This window comes from Hyperolius riggenbachi, chromosome 1, assembly GCF_040937935.1.
Source record: "Hyperolius riggenbachi isolate aHypRig1 chromosome 1, aHypRig1.pri, whole genome shotgun sequence".
In the NCBI taxonomy this organism is placed as follows: domain Eukaryota; kingdom Metazoa; phylum Chordata; class Amphibia; order Anura; family Hyperoliidae; genus Hyperolius; species Hyperolius riggenbachi.
In genome coordinates, this window is record NC_090646.1 from 1660522 (window position 1) to 1686306 (window position 25785).

Consider the following 25785-nt stretch of genomic DNA (forward strand, 5'->3'; position numbering starts at 1 on the left):
ACTACTATTCAATGTATCTATAGAAGTGATTATTATGAGCACAGGACTAAAAGAGAGCTAATACTGCAGTTGAGGGAGGGTCCTTTGGGGCCCCTCTGGCCCAAGGGCCCTGATGCAGTGACTACCTCTGCAACCCCTATTGCTACGCCCCTGGTTGAGGGTGTGTATGAGAGTTTTATTACCTACAGTACATAAGATCTACAGACAACTCAGAGAAGTATCAGAACACAAGGAAACAGCCAAGAAGCCAATACTGGATGGCCGTGATCTCCAGGCCCTAAGCTGACAGTGCATTACAATACACACACGGTTGTAGAAATTGCTGTTCTGCCAGCTCTCTCTCCTCACCCTTCTCTATCTGTGTTGCAGAGCTGCATCGCTGTGCTGTGTTCTGCGCTCTGCAGATCCGGGGCGAGGTGTGTGACACAGAAATGGTGTTTGTGGACCGCACAGTCACAGACATCTGCTTTGAGAATCCCATCGTCTTGTGAGTATTTCCTCTGTTATCTCATCATTCAGCACAAGCTATATCATTTAATGATGTATTGTTTCCTGCAGATATCTCCCTTCACTTCCTGTCCCTGTGGCAGTGATCCCCCCTACTTCCTGTCCCTGTAGCAGTGGTTCCCCCGCAGTTCCTGTCCCTGTGGCAATGATGTCTCACACTTCCTGTCCCTGTGGCAGTGATCCCCCGCACTTCCTGTCCCTGTGGCAGTGATCCACCCACTTCCTTTCCCTGTGGCAATGATCCCCCATACTTCCTGTCCCTATGGCAGTGATCCCTCCACTTCCTGTCACTGTGGCAGTGATCCCCCGCAGTTCCTGTCCCTGTGGCAGTGATGTTCCACATGTCCTGTCCCTGTAGCAGTGATGCCCCACACTTCCTGATTCTGTAGCAGTGGTCCCCCCACTTCCTGTCCCTGTAGCAGTGGTTCCCCTGCAGTTCCTGTCCCTGTGGCAATGATGTCTCACACTTTCTGTCCCTGTGGCAGTGGTCCCCCCCACTTCCTGTCCTTGTAGCAGTGGTTCCCCTGCAGTTCCTGTCCCTGTGGCAGTGATGTCTCACACTTCCTGCCCCTGTGGCAGTGATCCTCCACACTTCCTGTCCCTGTAGCAGTGGTTCCCCTGCAGTTCCTGTCCCTGTGGCAGTGGTCCCCCCACTTCCTGTCCCTGTGGCAGTAATCCCCATTTCCTGTCCCTGTAGCAGTGATCCCCCCACTTCCTGTCCCTGTAGTAGTGGTTCCCCGCAGTTCCTTTCCCTGTGGCAGTGATGCCCCACATTTCCTGTCCCTGTGGCAGTGATTCCCCGCACTTCCTGATTCTGTAGCAGTGGTCCCCCCAATTCCTGTCCCTGTGGCAGTAATCCCCATTTCCTGTCCCTGTAGCAGTGATCCCCCCACTTCCTGTCCCTGTAGCAGTGGTTCCCCTGCAGTTCCTGTCCCTGTGGCAGTGATCCCCCACACTTCCTGTCCCTGTGGCAATGATCCCCCACACTTCCTGTCCCTGTGGCAATGATCCACCACACTTCCTGTCCCTGTGGCAATGATCCCCCACACTTCCTGTCCCTGTACAGATTCCTGCTCACTCCTTGTCCCCCTCTGACCTTGTGGTTCTTCTCTTGCCCCCACAGCTCGGATGTGGAGCCGGGGTTTGAGCTCAGCCTCCAGCTGTACAGCTGTGCAATGGATGAGGACTTCTCTCTCTCTGGGACTCCTAGAAGACTGTCCACCAAGCTCAGCAGCTCGCTGGGCCGCTCGTCCGGGCGCAGGGTCCGTGCAGCCCTGGATGGGACCAGCAGCAATGGGGGAGCAAGCCCCATCCTACTTTCTGTTCCCAGTGTTCCGTAAGTGAGCGGCTCCTCCAGAAGGGGCAAAGGGGGTAAAGGGAGGGGGGGGGGGGTAGGGGGTGTTCCATAAGTGAGCGGCTCCTCCTGAAGGGCAAAGGGAGTAAAGAGAGAGTGGAGGGGAGTGGGGGGGGGGGGGGAGTATGATGTGTTCCTACATGCATAGAGTTATTATAGCATGCCAGTTTAGGGGTCTTATAATGCGTACATATGTTCTGGCCACTAGTGAGCTGGGCGCAGGGTGAGTGGAATGACGGCTCTCCTGGCTTCCGCTAAACTCCGCGGCGAGTTGTCCCAACCCAGAGCGAGGTGTCATTCTGAGTCTGGCGATCACCGGATCCCAAAATTACTTTTTTACGGGTGCTCAGCGTAACATCGAACAGTGCAGGAGATTTGGGTGCAGCCAGCGCCACCATAGGCCGTAATAGGTATTACAGCTATAGCAGGCACAGGGAGTAACGTCGGCGCTGTTAAAAGACGGAGCTGAAGTTACTTTTAAAGCATAATAATTCGGCTTCCAGTAATGGCTGGAAGCTGAATTATTTAATCCCCCCACTATCCATGGCGGCCTGGAGGGGGAATAGAGAATAGTAACGCCACCAGGAATTGTGCAGCAGCAGGATCAGCCATATACCGGCTGTATCCTGCGCACAAGTCTCCTGTGCCGTTATTTCTCGTACACGCAACATTGCCGCTATGGTGCCGGGGTATCCTGACTGTTTCGGCATATTTTTCTACTGTGTGTGTGTTATAGTATACTAGTTTAGGGTTATTAAGGCAGAATTAAAGATGGTGACTTGTGATGGTGGCACACAAAGCCCCCCCCCCTTTCTGTCCCTGTGGCAGTGATTCCCCTCCCCCCCACACACTTCCTGTCCCTGTGGTAGTGATCCCTCCACTTCCTGTCTCTATGGCAGTGACACCCCCCCCCCACACACACACACACACTTCCTGTCCCTTAGCTGGCAATGAGGAGACCAATCGGGGCCCTGCTCCTGTCTCCAATGATTTGATTAGATGTGGGATTTGGTTGGGATTTGGTTGGGTTTGGGATTTGGTTGGGTTTGGGATTTGGTTGGGATTGGAATTTGGTTGGGTTTGGGATTTGGTTGGGATTGGGACTTGGCTGGGATTGGGATTTTGTTGGGTTTGGGATTTGGTTGGGATTGGGATCTATTTGGGTTTGGAATTTGGTTGGGTTTGGGACTGGGCTAAGGAAAAGGGTGTGGTGCAGAGCTGGACGTAGGAGAGCTGAGGACTCCGGGTTGTTGATCTACAGAACTGTTACAGAGGAACGATCGTCTGAATAATGTCTGATTTCCTGCCTTTTATTTCAGGGGTCCGAAGTTCCACTTGCTGGCCAAGACCAAGCTAAGCCTGGCAGATGTGCAGGACAGCTTCCGGACACATGACCTCACCATAAGTGGCTCAGGTAACACCTCCTACCCCGCCTATCCACATGCTGACCTCACTACAAGCAGGCAAGTACCATCCACAGACCTTACCCACACAGACCTCCTTACCATCCACCTACATATGTCCACCAAGGCCAGAGGCTTCCCCCAACTTACCACCCACCTATAAACCATCATCCACCAGTGGCCCCTCCCCCAACTCTCCGCCCATGTGAGTGTGTGTGTGTACAGGAGACACAGATATGGGCGGAGCAGGAGGGGGCTCGTATGGGATGGAAGGACACAGGAGGGGCAGGAAGGGTTATGTGCAGGACACACACACAGTGGACAGGTTTGGGAATTATTATTATAGATATAGAATACTGGCATCCATTGGCAAGGTTATCTCCTCCATGGGTTTTAACTATCATCTGTATGCAGATGACACCCAGATCTACCTCCACACCCCTGACATATCCACCACTACCATGGACAAGGTCTCCTCCTGCCTATCAGCCATCTCCTCCTGGATGTCCGCTAGGTTCCTGAAACGAAATCTAGACAAAACGGAATTTATGATCTTCCCACCCCCGTCATCCCTGGACCTCCCAGATGTGGATGTCACTGTTAACGACACTACCATTCGCCCTACCTCTCAAGCCCGCTGTCTGGGAGTCACCCTGGACTCCACACTCTCCTTCACTCCCCACATCCAAAACCTCACAAAGTCCTGCAACTTCCACCTTCGTAACATCTGTAAGATTCGCCCTTTCCTGACCTCTGCCACCACCAAACTCCTCATCCATGCCCTCATAATTTCCCGCCTTGACTACTGCAATGCCCTGCTGTCTGGTCTCCCTATGACCCGAACAGACGCACTACAGTCCATCACGAATGCGACAGCCAGAATTATCCACTGCTCGCATCGCTCCACCACGGCGGATCCCCTCCTTGAATCCCTCCACTGGCTTCCTATCCAGTCCAGAATCAGATTCAAGATACTGTGTCTGACCTACAAATCTGTCCACAAAACCTGTCTAACCTACATTTCTGATCTTACTCAGAGATACACACCAAGCCGCTCACTCCGCTCTTCCAATGAACTTTGCCTAACCGCCCCCCCGCATCACCCAGTCCCATGCACTCCTCCAGGACTTCTCAAGAGCTGCTCCAACACTCTTGTTGGAGCAGCTCTAACCCTAACCCTAACCCTAACCCTAACCTAACCCTAACCATAACCCTAACCCTAACCCTAACCCTAACCCTCCAACACTAACCCTAACCCTACCTCAACCCATTAGGGCAGCCCCCTCCTTCAACATCTTCAAGAAAGCCCTCAAAACTCACCCTTTCACTTTCGTGTCCCTACCTCTCCCTCTAGATTGTAAGCCTTTGGGCAGGGTCCTCCTCCTTTTGTGTCCTACCTGATCATGCTCCTCCATTACTGTGCACCCATGCTATGCATCTGAGTGAACCTAACTTGCCTAATCTCCATGCTCCCATCCAGTGACTGACTAAACATTACCTGGTACTCATACTGTGCTGTGTGATCTCCATGCTCCCCTCCAGTGACTAAGCATTGCCTTGTACTCATACTGTGCTGTGTGATCTCCATGCTCCATCCAGTGACTGACTAAACATTACCTTGTACTCATACTGTGCTGTGTGATCTCCATGCTCCCCTCCAGTGACTAAGCATTACCTTGTACTCATACTGTGCTGTGTGATCTCCATGCTCCCCCCAGTGACTAAGCATTACCTTGTACTCATACTGTGCTGTGTGATCTCCATGCTCCATCCAGTGACTAAGCATTACCTTGTACTCATACTGTTCTGTGTGATCTCCATGCCCCATCCAGTGACTAAGCATTACCTTGTACTCATACTGTGCTGTGTGATCTCCATGCCCCATCCAGTGACTAAGCATTACCTGGTACTCATACTGTGCTGTGTGATCTCCATGCTCCCCTCCAGTGACTAAGCATTACCTTGTACTCATACTGTGCTGTGTGATCTCCATGCTCCCCTCCAGTGACTAAGCATTACCTTGTACTCATACTGTGCTGTGTGATCTCCATGCTCCCCCCAGTGACTAAGCATTACCTTGTACTCATACTGTGCTGTGTAATCTCCATGCTCCATCCAGTGACTAAGCATTACCTTGTACTCATACTGTGCTGTGTGATCTCCATGCTCCATCCAGTGACTAAGCATTACCTTGTACTCATACTGTGCTGTGTGATCTCCATGCCCCATCCAGTGACTAAGCATTACCTTGTACTCATACTGTGCTGTGTGATCTCCATGCTCCCATCCAGTGACTAAGCATTACCTTGTACTCATACTGTGCTGTGTGATCTCCATGCTCCATCCAGTGACTAAGCATTACCTTGTACTCATACTGTGCTGTGTGATCTCCATGCCCCATCCAGTGACTAAGCATTACCTTGTACTCATACTGTGCTGTGTGATCTCCATGCTCCCATCCAGTGACTAAGCATTACCTTGTACTCATACTGTGCTGTGTGATCTCCATGCTCCATCCAGTGACTAAGCATTACCTTGTACTCATACTGTGCTGTGTGATCTCCATGCTCCATCCAGTGACTAAGCATTACCTTGTACTCATACTGTGCTGTGTAATCTCCATGCTCCATCCAGTGACTAAGCATTACCTTGTACTCATACTGTGCTGTGTGATCTCCATGCTCCATCCAGTGACTAAGCATTACCTTGTACTCATACTGTGCTGCGTGATCTTCATGCTCCCATCCAGTGACTAAGCATTGCCTTGTACTCATACTGTGCTGTGTAATCTCCATGCTCCATCCAGTGACTAAGCATTACCTTGTACTCATACTGTGCTGTGTGATCACCATGCTCCCATCCAGTGACTAAGCATTACCTTGTACTCATACTGTGCTGTGTGATCTCCATGCTCCATCCAGTGACTAAGCATTACCTTGTACTCATACTGTGCTGTGTGATCTCCATGCTCCATCCAGTGACTAAACATTACCTTGTACTCATACTGTGCTGTGTGATCTCCATGCTCCCCTCCAGTGACTAAGCATTACCTTGTACTCATACTGTGCTGTGTGATCTCCATGCTCCCATCCAGTGACTGACTAAGCATTACCTTGTACTCATACTGTGCTGTGTGATCTCCATGCTCCATCCAGTGACTAAGCATTACCTTGTACTCATACTGTGCTGCGTGATCTCCATGCTCCCATCCAGTGACTAAGCATTACCTTGTACTCATACTGTGCTGTGTGATCTGGTCTTTCTTGTATTCCTGTATTGTCATATTGCTGTATGTCACCCCTAAATATTGTCTGTAACCTAAACTAATGTCCAGCGCTGCGTAATATGTTGCCGCTTTATAAGTACAATAAATACAATAAATACTGTACAGTAATGCCTATGTTTGCTGTGACAGATGAGAGCCCTTGCTGGCTGCCATTATACGGGAGTGTCTGCTGCCGGCTGACCGCACAGCCCAACTGTATGAACCAGGAGATGATGAGCGGATTCCTGAAGATCCAGGTGAGACCAGAGAGTGCATTGTGCACACATCACATGACGCACCACATGACCCACATCACATGACGCAGAAACTCTGCATAGACCATCAGGCCTGCAGACTACTTCTCTATGTGGTCAGATGGCAGGAGGTACCGATCTATGGGGTCAGATGGCAGGAGGTACCGGGTCTATGGGGTCAGATGGCGGGAGATACTGGTCTATATGGTCAGATGGCAGGAGGTACCGATCTATGGGGTCATATGGCAGGAGGTACCGGTCTATGGAGTCAGATGGCTGTAGGTACTGGTCTATATGGTCAGATGGCAGGAGATACTGGTCTATATGGCCAGATGGCAGGAGGTACCGGTCTATATGGTCAGATGGCAGGAGGTACCATCCTATGGGGTCAGATGGCAGGAGGTACTGGTCCATGGGGTCAGATGGCAGGAGGTACCAGTCTTTATGGTCAGATGGCAGAAGGTACTGGTCTATGAGGTCAGATGGCAAGAGGTACCAGTCTATGGGGTCAGATGGCAGAAGGTACTGGTCTATATGGTCAGATGGCAGGAGGTACTGGTCTATATGGTCAGATGGCAGGAGGTACTGGTCTATATGGTCAGATGGCAGAAGATACTCGTCTATGAGGTCAGATGGCAGGAGGTACCGGTCTATATGGTCAGATGGCAGGAGGTGCCAGTCTATGGGGTCAGATGGCAGGAGGTGTGCGTCTATATGGTCATATGGCAGGAGGTACTGCTCTATGGGGTGAGATGGCAGGAGGTACTGGTCTGTATGGTCAGATGGCAGGAGGTACTGGTCTATGGGGTCAGATGGCAGGAGGTACCAGTCTATATGGTCAGATGGCAGGAGGTACCAGTCTATGGGGTCAGATGGCAGGAGGTACCGGGTCTATGGGGTCAGATGGCAGGAGATACTGGTCTATATGGTCAGATGGCAGGAGGTACTGGTCTACGGGGTCAGGTGGCATGAGGTACCGGCCTATGGGGTCATATGGCAGGAGGTACCGGTCTATATGGTCAGATGGCAGGAGGTACTGGTCTATATGGTCAGATGGCAGGAGATACTGGTCTATATGGTCAGATGGCAGGAGGTACCGGTCTATGGGGTCAGATGGGAGGAGATGCCAAGTCTATATGGTCAGATGGCAGGAGGTACTGGTCTACGGGGTCAGGTGGCATGAGGTACCGGCCTATGGGGTCATATGGCAGGAGGTACCAGTCTATGGAGTCAGATGGCTGTAGGTACTGGTCTATATGGTCAGATGGCAGGAGGTACTGGTCTATATGGTCAGATGGCAGGAGGTACTGGTCTACGGGGTCAGGTGGCATGAGGTACCGGCCTTTGGGGTTATATGGCAGGAGGTACCGGTTTATGGAGTCAGATGGCTGTAGGTACTGGTCTATGGGGTCAGATGGCTGGAGATACTGGTCTATATGGTCAGATGGCAGGATGTACCGGTCTATATGGTCAGATGGCAGGAGGTACCATCCTATGGGGTGAGATGGCAGGAGGTACTGGTCCATGGGGTCAGATGGCAGGAGGTACCAGTCTTTATGGTCAGATGGCAGGAAGTACTGGTCTATGAGGTCAGATTGCAGGAGGTACCAGTCTATGGGGTCAGATAGCAGGAGGTACTTGTCTATGGGGTCAGATGGCAGGAGGTACTGGTCTATATGGTCAGATGGCAGGAGGTACTGGTCTATATGGTCAGATGGCAGGAGATACTGGTCTATATGGTCAGATGGCAGGAGGTACCGGTCTATATGGTCAGGTGGCAGGAGGTACCACCCTATATCGTCAGATGACAGGAGGTACTGGTCTATATGGTCAGATGGCAGGAGGTACCACTCTATGGGGTCAGATGGCAGGAGGTACTGGTCTATATGGTCAGATGGCAGGAGGTACTGGTCTATATGGTCAGATGGCAGGAGATACTGGTCTATGAGGTCAGATGGCAGGAGGTACCGGTCTATATGGTCAGATGGCAGGAGGTACCAGTCTATGGGGTCAGATGGCAGGAGGTACCAGCAGGGCAGCCATCAGGGGGGGGGGGGGGGGGGACAGCTGACACTGCAGTGAGGGGCCCAGGGCTTCTGGGGGCCCTGGGGCCCCCAAAAGCAATGGAAGGGCCGCATGTGCTGGCTCCGGGCCTGTGGCTCACTAACCAGCACACCGCGTTCCAGCACTTAGAAAAGAGTGACATCAGCACTTGAACGTGGGGAGCAGATGAGTGAGCCTGCTCAAGAGGACTTTCTATACTGGGACACCACCTATATCTGGCTACAGGCTACCTATACTGGGCCACCACCTATACCTGGCTATCTATACTGGGGCACCACCTATACCTGGCTATCTATACTGGGGCTGGAACCACCTATACCTAGCTACCTATACGGGGGCATCACCTATACCTGGCTACCTATACTGGGGCACCACCTATACTTGGCTTGATAACTGGGACCTACCTGTATTTTGCTAGTATGTGGCTCCACCCACAATATGCCATGGTCACTCCCACTTTTTGCCGCATCACGCTGTGCATGTCGCTTTCTTCAGTGTCGGAAGCCATGCACATTTTTTGCAACAGCGCACTTCACGCACAGACACGGGGTGGGGTGGCTAGTGGGCGGGTAAAGCAACCAGTGGGTGGGCAAAGGGAGGGGGGCCCAGGCCTGATGATGTGTGAGGGGCCCCAAAATTTCTGATGGCAGCACTGGGTACCAGTCTATGGGGTCAGATGGCAGGAGGTGTGCGTCTATATGGTCATATGGCAGGAGGTACTGCTCTATGGGGTCAGATGGCAGGAGGTACTGCTCTATGGGGTCAGATGGCAGGAGGTACTGCTCTATGGGGTCAGATGGCAGGATTTACCGATCTATATGGTCAGATGGCAGGAGGTACCAGTCTATGGGGTCAGATGGCAGGATTTACCAGTCTATATGGTCAGATGGCAGGAGGTACCGGTCTATATGGTCAGATGGCAGGAGGTACCGGTCTGTATCGTCAGATGGCAGGAGGTACTGGTCTATATGGTCAGATGGCAGGAGGTACCACCCTATGTGGTCAGATGGCAGGAGGGACCGGTCTATATCGTCAGATGGCAGGAGGTACTGGTCTATATCGTCAGATGGCAGGAGGTACTGGTCTATATGGTGAGATGGCAGGAGGTACCACCCTATGTGGTCAGATGGCAGGAGGTACCAGTCTATGGGGTCAGATGGCGGGATTTACCGGTCTATATGGTCAGATGGCAGGAGGTACCGGTCTATATGGTCAGATGGCAGGAGGTACCGGTCTATATCGTCAGATGGCAGGAGGTACCGGTCTATATGGTCAGATGGCAGGAGGTACCGGTCTATATGGTCAGATGGCAGGAGGTACCACCCTATGTGGTCAGATGGCAGGAGGTACCAGTCTATGGGGTCAGATGGCAGAATTTACCGGTCTATATGGTCAGATGGCAGGAGGTACCGGTCTATATGGTCAGATGGCAGTAGGTACCGGTCTATACCGTCAGATGGCAGGAGGTACTGGTCTATGGGGTCGGATGGCAGGAGGTACCAGTCTACTGGGTCAGATGGCAGAATTTACCGGTCTATATCGTCAGAGGGCAGGAGGTACTGGTCTATATGGTCAAATGGCAGGAGGTACTGGTCTATATGGTCAGATGGCAGGAGGTACCACCCTATGTGGTCAGATGGCAGGAGGTACCAGTCTATGGGGTCAGATGGCAGGATTTACCTGTCTATATGGTCAGATGGGATAAGGTTCCGGTCTATATGATCAGATGGCAGGAGGTACCAGTCTATATGGTCAGATGGCAGGAGGTACTGGTCTATGTGGTCAGATGGCAGGAGGTACCAGTGTATGGGGTCAGATGGCTGGAGGTACCAGTCTATAGGGTCAGATGGCAGGAGATACCGGTCTATATGGTCAGATGGCAGGAGGTACCGGTCTATATAGTCAGATGGCAGAAGGTGCTGGTCTATATGGTCAGATGGCAGGAGGTACTGGTCTATATGGTCAGATGGCAGGAGATACCAGTCTTTGTGGTCAGATGGCAGGAGGTACTGGTCTATGTGGTCAGATGGTAGGAGGTACTGGTCTATATGGTCAGATGGCAGGAGGTACTGGTCTATATGGTCAGATGGCAGGAGGTACCAGTCTATGGGGTCAGATGGCAGGAGATACCGGTCTATATGGTCAGATGGCAGGAGGTACTGGTCTATATGGTCAGATGGCAGGAGATACCAGTCTATGTGGTCAGATGGCAGGAGGTACTGGTCTATGTGGTCAGATGGCAGGAGGTACTGGTCTATATGGTCAGATGGCAGGAGGTACTGGTCTATATGGTCAGATGGCAGGAAGTACCAGTCTATGGGGTCAGATGGCAGGAGATACCAGTCTATGTGGTCAGATGGCAGGAGGTACTGGTCTATGTGGTCAGATGTCAGGAGGTACTGGTCTATATGGTCAGATGGTAGGAGGTACTGGTCTATATGGTCAGATGGCAGGAGGTACCATCCTATGGGGTCAGATGGCAGGAGGTACTGGTCTGTATGGTCAGATGGCAGGAGGTACTGGTCTAGGTGGTCAGATGGCAGGAGGTACCGGTCTATATGGTCAGATGGCAGGAGGTACTGGTCTATATGGTCATATGGCAGGAGGTACTGGTCTATATGGTCAGATGGCAGGAGGTACTGGTCTATATGGTCAGATGGCAGGAGGTACCGGTCTATATGGTCAGATGTCAGGAGGTACTGGTCTATATGGTCAGATGGCAGGAGGTACTGGTCTATATGGCCAGATGTCAGGAGGTACCAGTCTATGGGGTCAGATGGCAGGAGGTACTGGTCTGTATGGTCAGATGGCAGGAGGTACTGGTCTATGTGGTCAGATGGCAGGAGGTACTGGTCTATGGGGTCAGATGGCAGGAGGTACCAGTCTATGGGGTCAGATGGCAGGAGATACCGGTCTATATGGTCAGATGGCACCGGTCTATATAGTCAGATGGCAGGAGGTGCTGGTCTATATGGTCAGATGGCAGGAGGTACCACCCTATGGGGTCAGATGGCAGGAGATACCGGTCTATATGGTCAGATGGCACCGGTCTATATAGTCAGATGGCAGGAGGTACTGGTCTATATGGTCAGATGGCAGGAGGTACTGGTCTATATGGTCAGATGGCAGGAGATACCAGTCTATGTGGTCAGATGGCAGAAGGTACTGGTCTATATGGTCAGATGGCAGGAGATACCAGTCTATGTGGTCAGATGGCAGAAGGTACTGGTCTATATGGTCAGATGGCAGGAGATACCAGTCTATGGGGTCAGATGGCAGGAGGTACCGGTCTATATGGTCAGATGGCAGGAGGTACTGGTCTATGTGGTCAGATGGCAGAAGGTACTGGTCTATATGGTCAGATGGCAGGAGATACCAGTCTATGGGGTAAGATGGCAGGAGATACCGGTCTATATGGTCAGATGGCACCGGTCTGTATAGTCAGATGGCAGGAGATACTGGTCTATATGGTCAGATGGCAGGAGATACCAGTCTATATGGTCAGATGGCAGGAGGTGCTGGTCTATATGGTCAGATGGCAGGAGATACCAGTCTATGTGGTCAGATGGCAGGAGATACCGGTCTATGTGGTCAGATGGCAGGAGGTACCAGTCTATGGGGTCAGATGGCAGGAGGTACCGGTCTATATGGTCAGATGGCAGGAGGTACCGGTCTATATGGTCAGATGGCAGGAGGTACTGGTCTATATGGTCAGATGGCAGGAGATACCAGTCTATATGGTCAGATGGCAGGAGGTGCTGGTCTATATGGTCAGATGGCAGGAGATACCAGTCTATGTGGTCAGATGGCAGGAGATACCGGTCTATGTGGTCAGATGGCAGGAGGTACCAGTCTATGGGGTCAGATGGCAGGAGGTACCGGTCTATATGGTCAGATGGCAGGAGGTACTGGTCTATGTGGTCAGATGGCAGGAAGTACTGGTCTATGTGGTCAGATGGCAGGAGGTACTGGTCTATGTGGTCAGATGGCAGGAGATACCGGTCTATGTGGTCAGATGGCAGGAGGTACTGGTCTATGTGGTCAGATGGCAGGAGGTACTGGTCTATGTGGTCAGATGGCAGGAGGTACTGGTCTATGTGGTCAGATGGCAGGAGGTACTGGTCTATGTGGTCAGATGGCAGGAGGTACTGGTCTATATGGTCAGATGGCAGGAGGTACCGGTCTATATGGTCAGATGGCAGGAGGTACTGGTCTATATGGTCAGATGGCAGGAGGTACCGGTCTATATGGTCAGATGGCAGGAGGTACTGGTCTATGTGGTCAGATGGCAGGAGGTACTGGTCTATGTGGTCAGATGGCAGGAGGTACTGGTCTATGGGGTCAGATGGCAGGAGGTACCGGTCTATATGGTCAGATGGCAGGAGGTACTGGTCTATGGGGTCAGATGGCAGGAGATACCAGTCTATATGGTCAGATGGCAGGAGGTACTGGTCTATGTGGTCAGATGGCAGGAGGTACCAGTCTATGGGGTCAGATGGCAGGAGGTACTGGTCTATGTGGTCAGATGGCAGGAGGTACCAGTCTATGGGGTCAGATGGCAGGAGGTACCAGTCTATGGGGTCAGATGGCAGGAGATACCGGTCTATATGGTCAGATGGCAGGAGGTACTGGTCTATATGGTCAGATGGCAGGAGATACCAGTCTATGTGGTCAGATGGCAGGAGGTACTGGTCTATGTGGTCAGATGGCAGGAGGTACCAGTCTATGGGGTCAGATGGCAGGAGGTACCAGTCTATGGGGTCAGATGGCAGGAGATACCAGTCTATATGGTCAGATGGCAGGAGGTACTGGTCTATATGGTCAGATGGCAGGAGATACCAGTCTATGTGGTCAGATGGCAGGAGGTACTGGTCTATGTGGTCAGATGGCAGGAGGTACCAGTCTATGGGGTCAGATGGCAGGAGGTACCAGTCTATGGGGTCAGATGGCAGGAGATACCGGTCTATATGGTCAGATGGCAGGAGGTACTGGTCTATATGGTCAGATGGCAGGAGATACCAGTCTATGTGGTCAGATGGCAGAAGGTGCTGGTCTATGTGGTCAGATGGCAGGAGGTACTGGTCTATGTGGTCAGATGGCAGGAGGTACTGGTCTATATGGTCAGATGGCAGAAGGTGCTGGTCTATATGGTCAGATGGCAGGAGGTACTGGTCTATATGGTCAGATGGCAGAAGGTGCTGGTCTATGTGGTCAGATGGCAGGAGGTACTGGTCTGTATGGTCAGATGGCAGGAGGTACCAGTCTATGGGGTCAGATGGCAGGAGATACCGGTCTATATGGTCAGAATGCACCGGTCTATATAGTCAGATGGCAGGAGGTACTGGTCTATATGGTCAGATGGCAGGAGATACCAGTCTATATGGTCAGATGGCAGGAGATACCGGTCTATGTGGTCAGATGGCAGGAGGTACTGGTCTATGTGGTCAGATGGCAGGAGGTACTGGTCTATGTGGTCAGATGGCAGGAGGTACTGGTCTATATGGTCAGATGGCAGGAGGTACCGGTCTATATGGTCAGATGGCAGGAGGTACTGGTCTATATGGTCAGATGGCAGGAGGTACCGGTCTATATGGTCAGATGGCAGGAGGTACTGGTCTATGTGGTCAGATGGCAGGAGGTACTGGTCTATATGGTCAGATGGCAGGAGGTACCGGTCTATATGGTCAGATGGCAGGAGGTACTGGTCTATGGGGTCAGATGGCAGGAGGTACTGGTCTATATGGTCAGATGGCAGGAGGTACTGGTCTATGTGGTCAGATGGCAGGAGGTACTGGTCTATGTGGTCAGATGGCAGGAGGTACCGGTCTATATGGTCAGATGGCAGGAGGTACTGGTCTATATGGTCAGATGGCAGGAGGTACTGGTCTATATGGTCAGATGGCAGGAGGTACTGGTCTATGTGGTCAGATGGCAGGAGGTACTGGTCTATGTGGTCAGATGGCAGGAGGTACCGGTCTATGGGGTCAGATGGCAGGAGGTACTGGTCTATGTGGTCAGATGGCAGGAGGTACCGGTCTATGGGGTCAGATGGCAGGAGGTACTGGTCTATATGGTCAGATGGCAGGAGGTACTGGTCTATATGGTCAGATGGCAGGAGGTACTGGTCTATGTGGTCAGATGGCAGGAGGTACTGGTCTATGTGGTCAGATGGCAGGAGATACCGGTCTATGTGGTCAGATGGCAGGAGGTACTGGTCTATGTGGTCAGATGGCAGGAGATACCGGTCTATGTGGTCAGATGGCAGGAGGTACTGGTCTATGTGGTCAGATGGCAGGAGGTACCGGTCTATGTGGTCAGATGGCAGGAGGTACTGGTCTATGTGGTCAGATGGCAGGAGATACCGGTCTATGTGGTCAGATGGCAGGAGGTACTGGTCTATATGGTCAGATGGCACCGGTCTATATAGTCAGATGGCAGGAGGTACTGGTCTATATGGTCAGATGGCAGGAGATACCAGTCTATATGGTCAGATGGCAGGAGATACCGGTCTATGTGGTCAGATGGCAGGAGGTACTGGTCTATGTGGTCAGATGGCAGGAGGTACTGGTCTATGTGGTCAGATGGCAGGAGGTACTGGTCTATATGGTCAGATGGCAGGAGGTACCGGTCTATATGGTCAGATGGCAGGAGGTACTGGTCTATATGGTCAGATGGCAGGAGGTACCGGTCTATATGGTCAGATGGCAGGAGGTACTGGTCTATGTGGTCAGATGGCAGGAGGTACTGGTCTATATGGTCAGATGGCAGGAGGTACCGGTCTATATGGTCAGATGGCAGGAGGTACTGGTCTATGGGGTCAGATGGCAGGAGGTACTGGTCTATATGGTCAGATGGCAGGAGGTACTGGTCTATGTGGTCAGATGGCAGGAGGTACTGGTCTATGTGGTCAGATGGCAGGAGGTACCGGTCTATATGGTCAGATGGCAGGAGGTACTGGTCTATATGGTCAGATGGCAGGAGGTACTGGTCTATATGGTCAGATGGCAGGAGGTACTGGTCTATGTGGTCAGATGGCAGGAGGTACTGGTCTATGTGGTCAGATGGCAGGAGGTACCGGTCTATGGGGTCAGATGGCAGGAGGTACTGGTCTATGTGGTCAGATGGCAGGAGGTACCGGTCTATGGGGTCAGATGGCAGGAGGTACTGGTCTATATGGTCAGATGGCAGGAGGTACTGGTCTATATGGTCAGATGGCAGGAGGTACTGGTCTATGTGGTCAGATGGCAGGAGGTACTGGTCTATGTGGTCAGATGGCAGGAGATACCGGTCTATGTGGTCAGATGGCAGGAGGTACTGGTCTATGTGGTCAGATGGCAGGAGATACCGGTCTATGTGGTCAGATGGCAGGAGGTACTGGTCTATGTGGTCAGATGGCAGGAGGTACCGGTCTATGTGGTCAGATGGCAGGAGGTACTGGTCTATGTGGTCAGATGGCAGGAGATACCGGTCTATGTGGTCAGATGGCAGGAGGTACTGGTCTATGTGGTCAGATGGCAGGAGGTACCGGTCTATATGGTCAGATGGCAGGAGGTACCAGTCTATGGGGTCAGATGGCAGGAGGTACCAATGTGTAGAGCGTCTTTATGCTTGTTCAGTCATTCCCCCATACTTTGGGTGCATCTTCTCCTTTCTAAGCTTTTGTGTCATGTTGCTCCTCAGGCTCGGGGGCAGAGCAGCTGGAAGCGTATGTACTGTGTGCTGCGCGGGTGTCGCTTGCTGTGCTACACACAGCCCTACCAGAAGGAAGCGGCACCGGAACCAGAACTTACTGTCTCCGTCAATAAGGTCAGATGCCCCGTGTGATGGTGAGTGGTGGAGGTGGTTGATATTAAGTCCAGGAATTTATTTCCTCTTCTGCCCCACAGGAGACCAGAATCCGCTGCTCAGACCGTGAGGGACAGAACCAGGTACACAGCCTGTCCATCACTAACCGGTACGGGTGCGAGGAGGTGACGCACAACGCCAGGGCGGAGAGTCGGGAAGACTTGCGGCATTGGATGGAGGCCTTCTGGCAGCACTTCTATGACATGAGTATGTATGGACACGAGGGGCATGTACGGTGTCCGCTGATGAGGGGGGGAGAGGGGGTAACGATCCTTGGAGGCAGCTCTATCTGATCCTATACATATGGACACAAGGGACATGTATGGTGTCCCCTGTATTGGGGGGGGGGGGGGGATCCTTGGAGGCAGCTCTATCTGATCCCATGGGTATTGACACAAGGGAAGACTTGCGGCATTGAATGGAGGCCTTCTGGCAGCACTTCTATGACATGAGTATGTATGGACACGAGGGGCATGTACGGTGTCCGCTGTGGAGGGGGGGAGAGGGGGTAACGATCCTTGGAGGCAGCTCTATCTGATCCCATACATATGGACACAAGGGACATGTATGGTGCTCTCTGAATTGGGGGGGGGGGGGAGTCATGATCTTTTGGGGCAGCTCTGTTTGTCCCATCCGTATGGACACAAGGGACATGTATGGTGTCCCCTGTATTGGGGGGGGATCCTTGGAGGCAGCTCCATCTGATCCCATAGGTATTGACACAAGGGAAGACTTGCGGCATTGGATGGAGGCCTTCTGGCAGCACTTCTATGACATGAGTATGTATGGACACGAGGGACATGTACGGTGTCCGCTGTGGAGGGGGGGAGAGGGGGTAACGATCCTTGGAGGCAGCTCTATCTGATCCCATACATATGGACACAAGGGACATGTATGGTGCTCTCTGAATTGGGGGGGGGGGGAGTCATGATCTTTTGGGGCAGCTCTGTTTGTCCCATCCGTATGGACACAAGGGACATGTATGGTGTCCCCTGTATTGGGGGGGGGGGGGGGATCCTTGGAGGCAGCTCTATCTGATCCCATAGGTATTGACACAAGGGACATGCATGGTGTCCCCTGTATTGGGGCACAATCCTTGGGGGCAGCTGTGTTTGTCCCATACCTAGGGACACAAGGGACATGTATGGTGTCCTCTGTATTGGGGGGTGGTGGAGCTCTTGTGTATTCTCAGGAAGTGTGGAAGTGATGTCACTTCCTGGCACCTGGAGGGCTCCTCCCTCTATTTCCAAACTTCTAGGGCTGAATGCAGGGTAAAGGGGGCATCAATACAGCAGAAGAAGGAATTACAGCTATACAGGGTCCGCCTCGTTCTGTCCTGGGACCCTCACGCCGGGAGTTAAGTTACTACACAGGGCCAATGTGGCCTTCGACCTGCCCAGGAACCGGCATGGTGAATCTCTAGTCTGTTAGGGGAGGGGTTGGTCAGAGGGTATCGCCTGTGGTCAGAGGGTAATGCTTGTGGTCAGAGGGTATCGCCTGTGGTCAGAGGGTATCGCCTGTGGTCAGAGGGTATCGCCTGTGGTCAGAGGGTGTCGCTTGTGGTCAGAGGGTATCGCCTGTGGTCAGAGGGTATCGCCTGTGGTCAGAGGGTATCGCCTGTGGTCAGATGGTGTCGCTTGTCGTCAGAGGGTGTCGCTTGTGGTCAGAGGGTGTCGCTTGTGGTCAGAGGGTAATACTTGTGATCAGAGGGTATCGCTTGTGGTCAGAGGGTAATGCCTGTGGTCATAGGGTAATGCTTGTGGTCATAGGGTAATGCTTGTGGTCAGAGGGTAATGCCTGTGGTCAGAGGGTAATGCCTGTGGTCAGAGGGTAATGCTTGTGGTCAGAGGGTAATGCCTGTGGTCAGAGGGTAATGCCTGTGGTCAGAGGGTAATGCTTGTGGTCAGAGGGTAATGCCTGTGGTCAGAGGGTAATGCCTGTGGTCAGAGGGTATCGCCTGTGGTCAGAGGGTAATGCTTGTGGTCAGAGGGTAATGCCTGTGGCCAGAGGGTAATGCTTGTGGTCACAGGGTATCACCTGTGGTCAGAGGGTAATGCCTGTGGTCAGAGGGTAATGCCTGTGGTCAGAGGGTAATGCTTGTGGTCAGAGGGTATCGCCTGTGGTCAGAGGGTAATGCCTGTGGTCAGAGGGTAATGCCTGTGGTCAGAGGGTAATGCTTGTGGTCAGAGGATAATGCCTGTAGTCAGAGGGTAATGCCTGTGGTCAGAGGGTATCGCTTGTGGTCAGAGGGTAATGCCTGTGGTCAGAGGGTATCGCTTGTGGTCAGAGGGTATCGCCTGTGGTCAGAGGGTAATGCTTGTGGTCAGAGGGTATCGCCTGTGGTCAGAGGGTAATGCTTTTGGTCAGAGGGTAATGCATGTGGTCAGAGGGTAATGCCTGTGGTCAGAGGGTATCGCTTGTGGTCAGAGGATATCTCCTGTGGTCAGAGGGTAATGCTTTTGGTCAGAGGGTAATGCTTTTGGTCAGAGGGTAATGCCTGTGGTCAAAGGGTAATGCTTGTGGTCAGAGGGTAATGCCTGTGGTCAGAGGGTAATGCCTGTGGTCAGAGGGTAATGCGTGTGGTCAGAGGGTAATGCCTGTGGTCAGAGGGTAATGCCTGTGGTCAGATGGTAATGCCTGTGGTCAGAGGGTAATGCCTGTGGTCAGATGGTAATGCCTGTGGTCAGAGGGTATCGCCTGTGGTCAGAGGGTAATGCTTGGGGTCAGAGGGTAATGCCTGTGGTCAGAGGGTAATGCCTGTGGTCAGATGGTAATGCCTGTGGTCAGAGGGTATCGCCTGTGGTCAGAGGGTAATGCTTGTGGTCAGAGGGTAATGCCTGTGGTCAGAGGGTAATGCCTGTGGTCAGAGGGTAATGCTTGTGGTCAGAGGGTATCGCCTGTGGTCGCCTGTGGTCAGAGGGTATCGCCTGTGGTCAGAGGGTATCGCCTGTGGTCAGAGGGTGTCGCTTGTGGTCAGAGGGTGTCGCTTGTGGTCAGAGGGTATCGCCTGTGGTCAGATGGTAATGCCTGTGGTCAGAGGGTAATGCCTGTGGTCAGATGGTAATGCCTGTGGTCAGATGGTAATGCCTGTGGTCAGAGGGTAATGCCTGTGGTCAGAGGGTAATGCCTGTGGTCAGAGGGTATCGCCTGTGGTCAGAGGGTAATGCCTGTGGTCAGAGGGTAATGCTTGTGGTCAGAGGGTTATGCTTGTGGTCAGAGGGTAATGCCTGTGGTCAGAGGGTATCGCCTGTGGTCAGAGGGTAATGCTTGTGGTCAGAGGGTAATGCTTGTGGTCAGATGGTAATGCTTGTGGTCAGATGGTAATGCCTGTGGTCAGAGGGTATCGCCTGTGGTCAGAGGGTAATGCCTGTGGTCAGAGGGTAATGCCTGTGGTCAGAGGGTAATACTTGTGGTCAGAGGGTATCGCCTGTGGTCAGATGGTAATGCCTGTAGTCAGAGGGTAATGCCTGTGGTCAGATGGTAATGCTTGTGGTCAGAGGGTAATGCTTGTGGTCAGAGGGTAATGCTTGTGGTAAGATGGTAATGCTTGTGGTCAGAGGGTAATGCCTGTGGTCAGAGGGTATCCCCTGTGATCAGAGGGTAATGCCTGTGGTCAGAGGGTAATGCCTGTGGTCAGAGGGTAATGCCTGTGGTCAGAGGGTAATGCTTGTGGTCAGAGGGTAATGCTTGTGGTCAGAGGGTGATGCCTGTGGTCAGAGGGTTATGCCTGTGGTCAGAGGGTAAGGCCTGTGGTCAGATGGTAATGCTTGTGGTCAGAGGGTAATGCCTGTGGTCAGAGGGTAATGCCTGTGGTCAGAGGGTAATGCTTGTGGTCAGAGGGTAATGCTTGTGGTCAGATGGTAATGCCTGTGGTCGCCTGTGCTCAGAGGGTATCGCCTGTGGTCAGAGGGTAATGCCTGTGGTCAGAGGGTAATGCCTGTGGTCGCCTATGGTCAGAGGGTGTCGCTTGTGGTCAGAGGGTATCGCTTGTGGTCAGAGGGTAATGCCTGTGGTCAGAGGGTAATGCTTGTGGTCAGATGGTAATACTTGTGGTCAGATGGTAATGCCTGTGGTCAGAGGGTAATGCTTGTGGTCAGAGGGTATCACCTGTGGTCAGAGGGTAATGCCTGTGGTCAGATGGTAATGCTTGTGGTCAGATGGTAATGCCTGTGGTCAGAGGGTAATGCCTGTGGTCAGAGGGTATCGCCTGTGGTCAGAGGGTATCGCCTGTGGTCAGAGGGTATCGCCTGTGGTCAGAGGGTAATGCTTGTGGTCAGAGGGTAATGCTTGTGGTCAGAGGGTAATGCCTGTAGTCAGAGGGTTAGACCTGTGGTCAGAGGGTAATGCTTGTGGTCAGAGGGTAATGCTTGTGGTCAGAGGGTATCCCCTGTGGTCAGAGGGTAATGCTTGTGGTCAGAGGGTAATTCCTGTGGTCAGAGGGTATCGCCTGAGGTCAGAGGGTATCCCCTGTGGTCAGATGGTAATGCTTGTGGTCAGAGGGTAATGCTTGTGGTCAGAGGGTAATGCCTGTGGTCAGAGGGTAATGCTTGTGGTCAGAGGGTATCGCCTGTGGTCAGAGGGTAATGCCTGTGGTCAGAGGGTAATGCTTGTGGTCAGAGGGTGTCGCTTGTGGTCAGAGGGCATCACCTGTGGTCAGAGGGCATCACCTGTGGTCAGAGGGTATCGCCTGAGGTCAGAGGGTATCCCCTGTGGTCAGATGGTAATGCTTGTGGTCAGAGGGTAATGCTTGTGGTCAGAGGGTAATGCCTGTGGTCAGAGGGTAATGCCTGTGGTCAGAGGGTAATGCCTGTGGTCAGAGGGTAATGCTTGTGGTGAGATGGTAATGCCTGTGGTCAGAGGGTAATGCTTGTGGTCAGAGGGTAATGCTTGTGGTGAGATGGTAATTCTTGTGGTCAGATGGTAATGCCTGTGGTCAGAGGGTAATGCCTGTGGTCAGAGGATATCACCTGTGGTTAGAGGGTAATGCCTGTGGTCAGAGGGTATCGCCTGTGGTCAGAGGGTATCGCCTGTGGTCAGAGGGTATCGCTTGTGGTCAGAGGGTATCGCTTGTGGTCAGAGGGTAATGCTTGTGGTCAGAGGGTAATGCTTGTGGTCAGAGGGTAATGCTTGTGGTCAGAGGGTATCGCCTGTGGTCAGAGGGTATCACCTGTGGTCAGAGGGTGTCGCTTGTGTTTAGAGGGTGTCGCTTGTGGTCAGAGGGTATCCCCTGTGGTCAGAGGGTAATGCCTGTGGTCAGAGGGTAATGCTTGTGGTCAGAGGGTAATGCCTGTGGTCAGAGGGTAATGCCTGTGGTCAGAGGGTAATGCTTGCGGTCAGAGGGTAATGCCTGTGGTCAGATGGTAATGCATGTGGTCAGAGGGTATCACCTGTGGTCAGAGGGTAATGCCTGTGGTCAGAGGGTATCGCCTGTGGTCAGAGGGTAATGCCTGTGGTCAGAGGGTAATGCCTGTGGTCGCCTGTGGTCAGAGGGTATCGCCTGTGGTCAGATGGTAATGCCTGTGGTCAGAGGGTATTGCCTGTGGTCAGAGGGTGTCGCTTGTGGTCAGAGGGTATCGCCTGTGGTCAGAGGGTAATGCCTGTGGTCAGAGGGTAATGCTTGTGGTCAGATGGTAATGCTTGTGGTCAGAGGGTAATGCTTGTGGTCAGAGGGTATCGCCTGTGGTCGCCTGTGGTCAGAGGGTATCGCCTGTGGTCAGATGGTAATGCCTGTGGTCAGAGGGTGTCGCTTGTGGTCAGAGGGTGTCGCTTGTGGTCAGAGGGTATCGCCTGTGGTCAGAGGGTAATGCCTGTGGTCAGAGGGTATCGCCTGAGGTCAGAGGGTATCCCCTGTGGTCAGATGGTAATGCTTGTGGTCAGAGGGTAATGCTTGTGGTCAGAGGGTAATGCCTGTGGTCAGAGGGTAATGCCTGTGGTCAGAGGGTAATGCCTGTGGTCAGAGGGTAATGCTTGTGGTGAGATGGTAATGCCTGTGGTCAGAGGGTAATGCTTGTGGTCAGAGGGTAATGCTTGTGGTGAGATGGTAATTCTTGTGGTCAGATGGTAATGCCTGTGGTCAGAGGGTAATGCCTGTGGTCAGAGGATATCACCTGTGGTTAGAGGGTAATGCCTGTGGTCAGAGGGTATCGCCTGTGGTCAGAGGGTATCGCCTGTGGTCAGAGGGTATCGCTTGTGGTCAGAGGGTATCGCTTGTGGTCAGAGGGTAATGCTTGTGGTCAGAGGGTAATGCTTGTGGTCAGAGGGTAATGCTTGTGGTCAGAGGGTATCGCCTGTGGTCAGAGGGTATCACCTGTGGTCAGAGGGTGTCGCTTGTGTTTAGAGGGTGTCGCTTGTGGTCAGAGGGTATCCCCTGTGGTCAGAGGGTAATGCCTGTGGTCAGAGGGTAATGCTTGTGGTCAGAGGGTAATGCCTGTGGTCAGAGGGTAATGCCTGTGGTCAGAGGGTAATGCTTGCGGTCAGAGGGTAATGCCTGTGGTCAGATGGTAATGCATGTGGTCAGAGGGTATCACCTGTGGTCAGAGGGTAATGCCTGTGGTCAGAGGGTATCGCCTGTGGTCAGAGGGTAATGCCTGTGGTCAGAGGGTAATGCCTGTGGTCGCCTGTGGTCAGAGGGTATCGCCTGTGGTCAGATGGTAATGCCTGTGGTCAGAGGGTATTGCCTGTGGTCAGAGGGTGTCGCTTGTGGTCAGAGGGTATCGCCTGTGGTCAGAGGGTAATGCCTGTGGTCAGAGGGTAATGCTTGTGGTCAGATGGTAATGCTTGTGGTCAGAGGGTAATGCTTGTGGTCAGAGGGTATCGCCTGTGGTCGCCTGTGGTCAGAGGGTATCGCCTGTGGTCAGATGGTAATGCCTGTGGTCAGAGGGTGTCGCTTGTGGTCAGAGGGTGTCGCTTGTGGTCAGAGGGTATCGCCTGTGGTCAGAGGGTAATGCCTGTGGTCAGAGGGTAATGCCTGTGGTCAGAGGGTAATGCCTGTGGTCAGAGGGTAATGCTTGTGGTCAGATGGTAATGCTTGTGGTCAGATGGTAATGCTTGTGGTCAGAGGGTAACGCTTGTGGTCAGATGGTAATGCTTGTGGTCAGAGGGTATCGCCTGTGGTCAGAGGGTAATGCTTGTGGTCAGATGGTAATGCTTGTGGTCAGAGGGTAATGTCTGTGGTCAGAGGGTAATGCCTGTGGTCGCCTGTGGTCAGAGAATATCGCCTGTGGTCAGAGGGTAATGCTTGTGGTCAGAAGGTAATGCTTGTGGTCAGAGGGTAATGCCTGTGGTCAGATGGTATCGCCTGTGGTCAGAGGCTATCGCCTGTGGTGAGATGGTAATGCTTGTGGTCAGAGGGTAATGCTTGTGGTCAGAGGGTGACGCTTGTGGTCAGATGGTAATGCTTGTGGTCAGAGGGTATCGCCTGTGGTCAGAGGGTAATGCTTGTGGTCAGATGGTAATGCTTGTGGTCAGAGGGTAATGTTTGTGGTCAGAGGGTAATGCCTGTGGTCGCCTGTGGTCAGAGGGTATCGCCTGTGGTCAGAGGGTAATGCTTGTGGTCAGAAGGTAATGCTTGTGGTCAGAGGGTAATGCCTGTGGTCAGATGGTATCGCCTGTGGTCAGAGGGTATCGCCTGTGGTCAGATGGTAATGCCTGTGGTCAGAGGGTATCGCCTGTGGTCAGAGGGTATTGCCTGTGGTCAGAGGGTATTGCCTGTGGTCAGAGGGTATCGCCTGTGGTCAGATGGTAATGCCTGTGGTCAGAGGGTAATGCTTGTGGTCAGAGGGTAATGCCTGTGGTCGCCTATGGTCAGAGGGTGTCGCTTGTGGTCAGAGGGTATCGCTTGTGGTCAGAGGGTAATGCCTGTGGTCAGAGGGTAATGCTTGTGGTCAGATGGTAATACTTGTGGTCAGATGGTAATGCCTGTGGTCAGAGGGTAATGCTTGTGGTCAGAGGGTATCACCTGTGGTCAGAGGGTAATGCCTGTGGTCAGATGGTAATGCTTGTGGTCAGATGGTAATGCCTGTGGTCAGAGGGTAATGCCTGTGGTCAGAGGGTATCGCCTGTGGTCAGAGGGTATCGCCTGTGGTCAGAGGGTATCGCCTGTGGTCAGAGGGTAATGCTTGTGGTCAGAGGGTAATGCTTGTGGTCAGAGGGTAATGCCTGTAGTCAGAGGGTTAGACCTGTGGTCAGAGGGTAATGCTTGTGGTCAGAGGGTAATGCTTGTGGTCAGAGGGTATCCCCTGTGGTCAGAGGGTAATGCTTGTGGTCAGAGGGTAATTCCTGTGGTCAGAGGGTATCGCCTGAGGTCAGAGGGTATCCCCTGTGGTCAGATGGTAATGCTTGTGGTCAGAGGGTAATGCTTGTGGTCAGAGGGTAATGCCTGTGGTCAGAGGGTAATGCTTGTGGTCAGAGGGTATCGCCTGTGGTCAGAGGGTAATGCCTGTGGTCAGAGGGTAATGCCTGTGGTCGCCTATGGTCAGAGGGTGTCGCTTGTGGTCAGAGGGTATCGCTTGTGGTCAGAGGGTAATGCCTGTGGTCAGAGGGTAATGCTTGTGGTCAGATGGTAATACTTGTGGTCAGATGGTAATGCCTGTGGTCAGAGGGTAATGCTTGTGGTCAGAGGGTATCACCTGTGGTCAGAGGGTAATGCCTGTGGTCAGATGGTAATGCTTGTGGTCAGATGGTAATGCCTGTGGTCAGAGGGTAATGCCTGTGGTCAGAGGGTATCGCCTGTGGTCAGAGGGTATCGCCTGTGGTCAGAGGGTATCGCCTGTGGTCAGAGGGTAATGCTTGTGGTCAGAGGGTAATGCTTGTGGTCAGAGGGTAATGCCTGTAGTCAGAGGGTTAGACCTGTGGTCAGAGGGTAATGCTTGTGGTCAGAGGGTAATGCTTGTGGTCAGAGGGTATCCCCTGTGGTCAGAGGGTAATGCTTGTGGTCAGAGGGTAATTCCTGTGGTCAGAGGGTATCGCCTGAGGTCAGAGGGTATCCCCTGTGGTCAGATGGTAATGCTTGTGGTCAGAGGGTAATGCTTGTGGTCAGAGGGTAATGCCTGTGGTCAGAGGGTAATGCTTGTGGTCAGAGGGTATCGCCTGTGG

At 52.7% G+C, this 25785-nt stretch overlaps 1 protein-coding gene across 5 annotated transcripts in view; it reads left to right on the forward strand.

Moving 5' to 3' along the window:
* RTKN (rhotekin) overlaps nt 1-25785 on the forward strand; it is a 197450-nt gene that overhangs the window by 156317 nt on the left and 15348 nt on the right. For all 5 annotated transcript variants that reach the window (XM_068273571.1, XM_068273587.1, XM_068273582.1 and 2 more), the window contains exons 5-10: nt 370-487; nt 1631-1843; nt 3181-3275; nt 6680-6786; nt 16528-16653; nt 16734-16899. In XM_068273571.1, coding sequence (XP_068129672.1) covers nt 370-487; nt 1631-1843; nt 3181-3275; nt 6680-6786; nt 16528-16653; nt 16734-16899 — 825 coding nt within the window. The remainder of the gene's footprint in view (nt 1-369; nt 488-1630; nt 1844-3180; nt 3276-6679; nt 6787-16527; nt 16654-16733; nt 16900-25785) is intronic.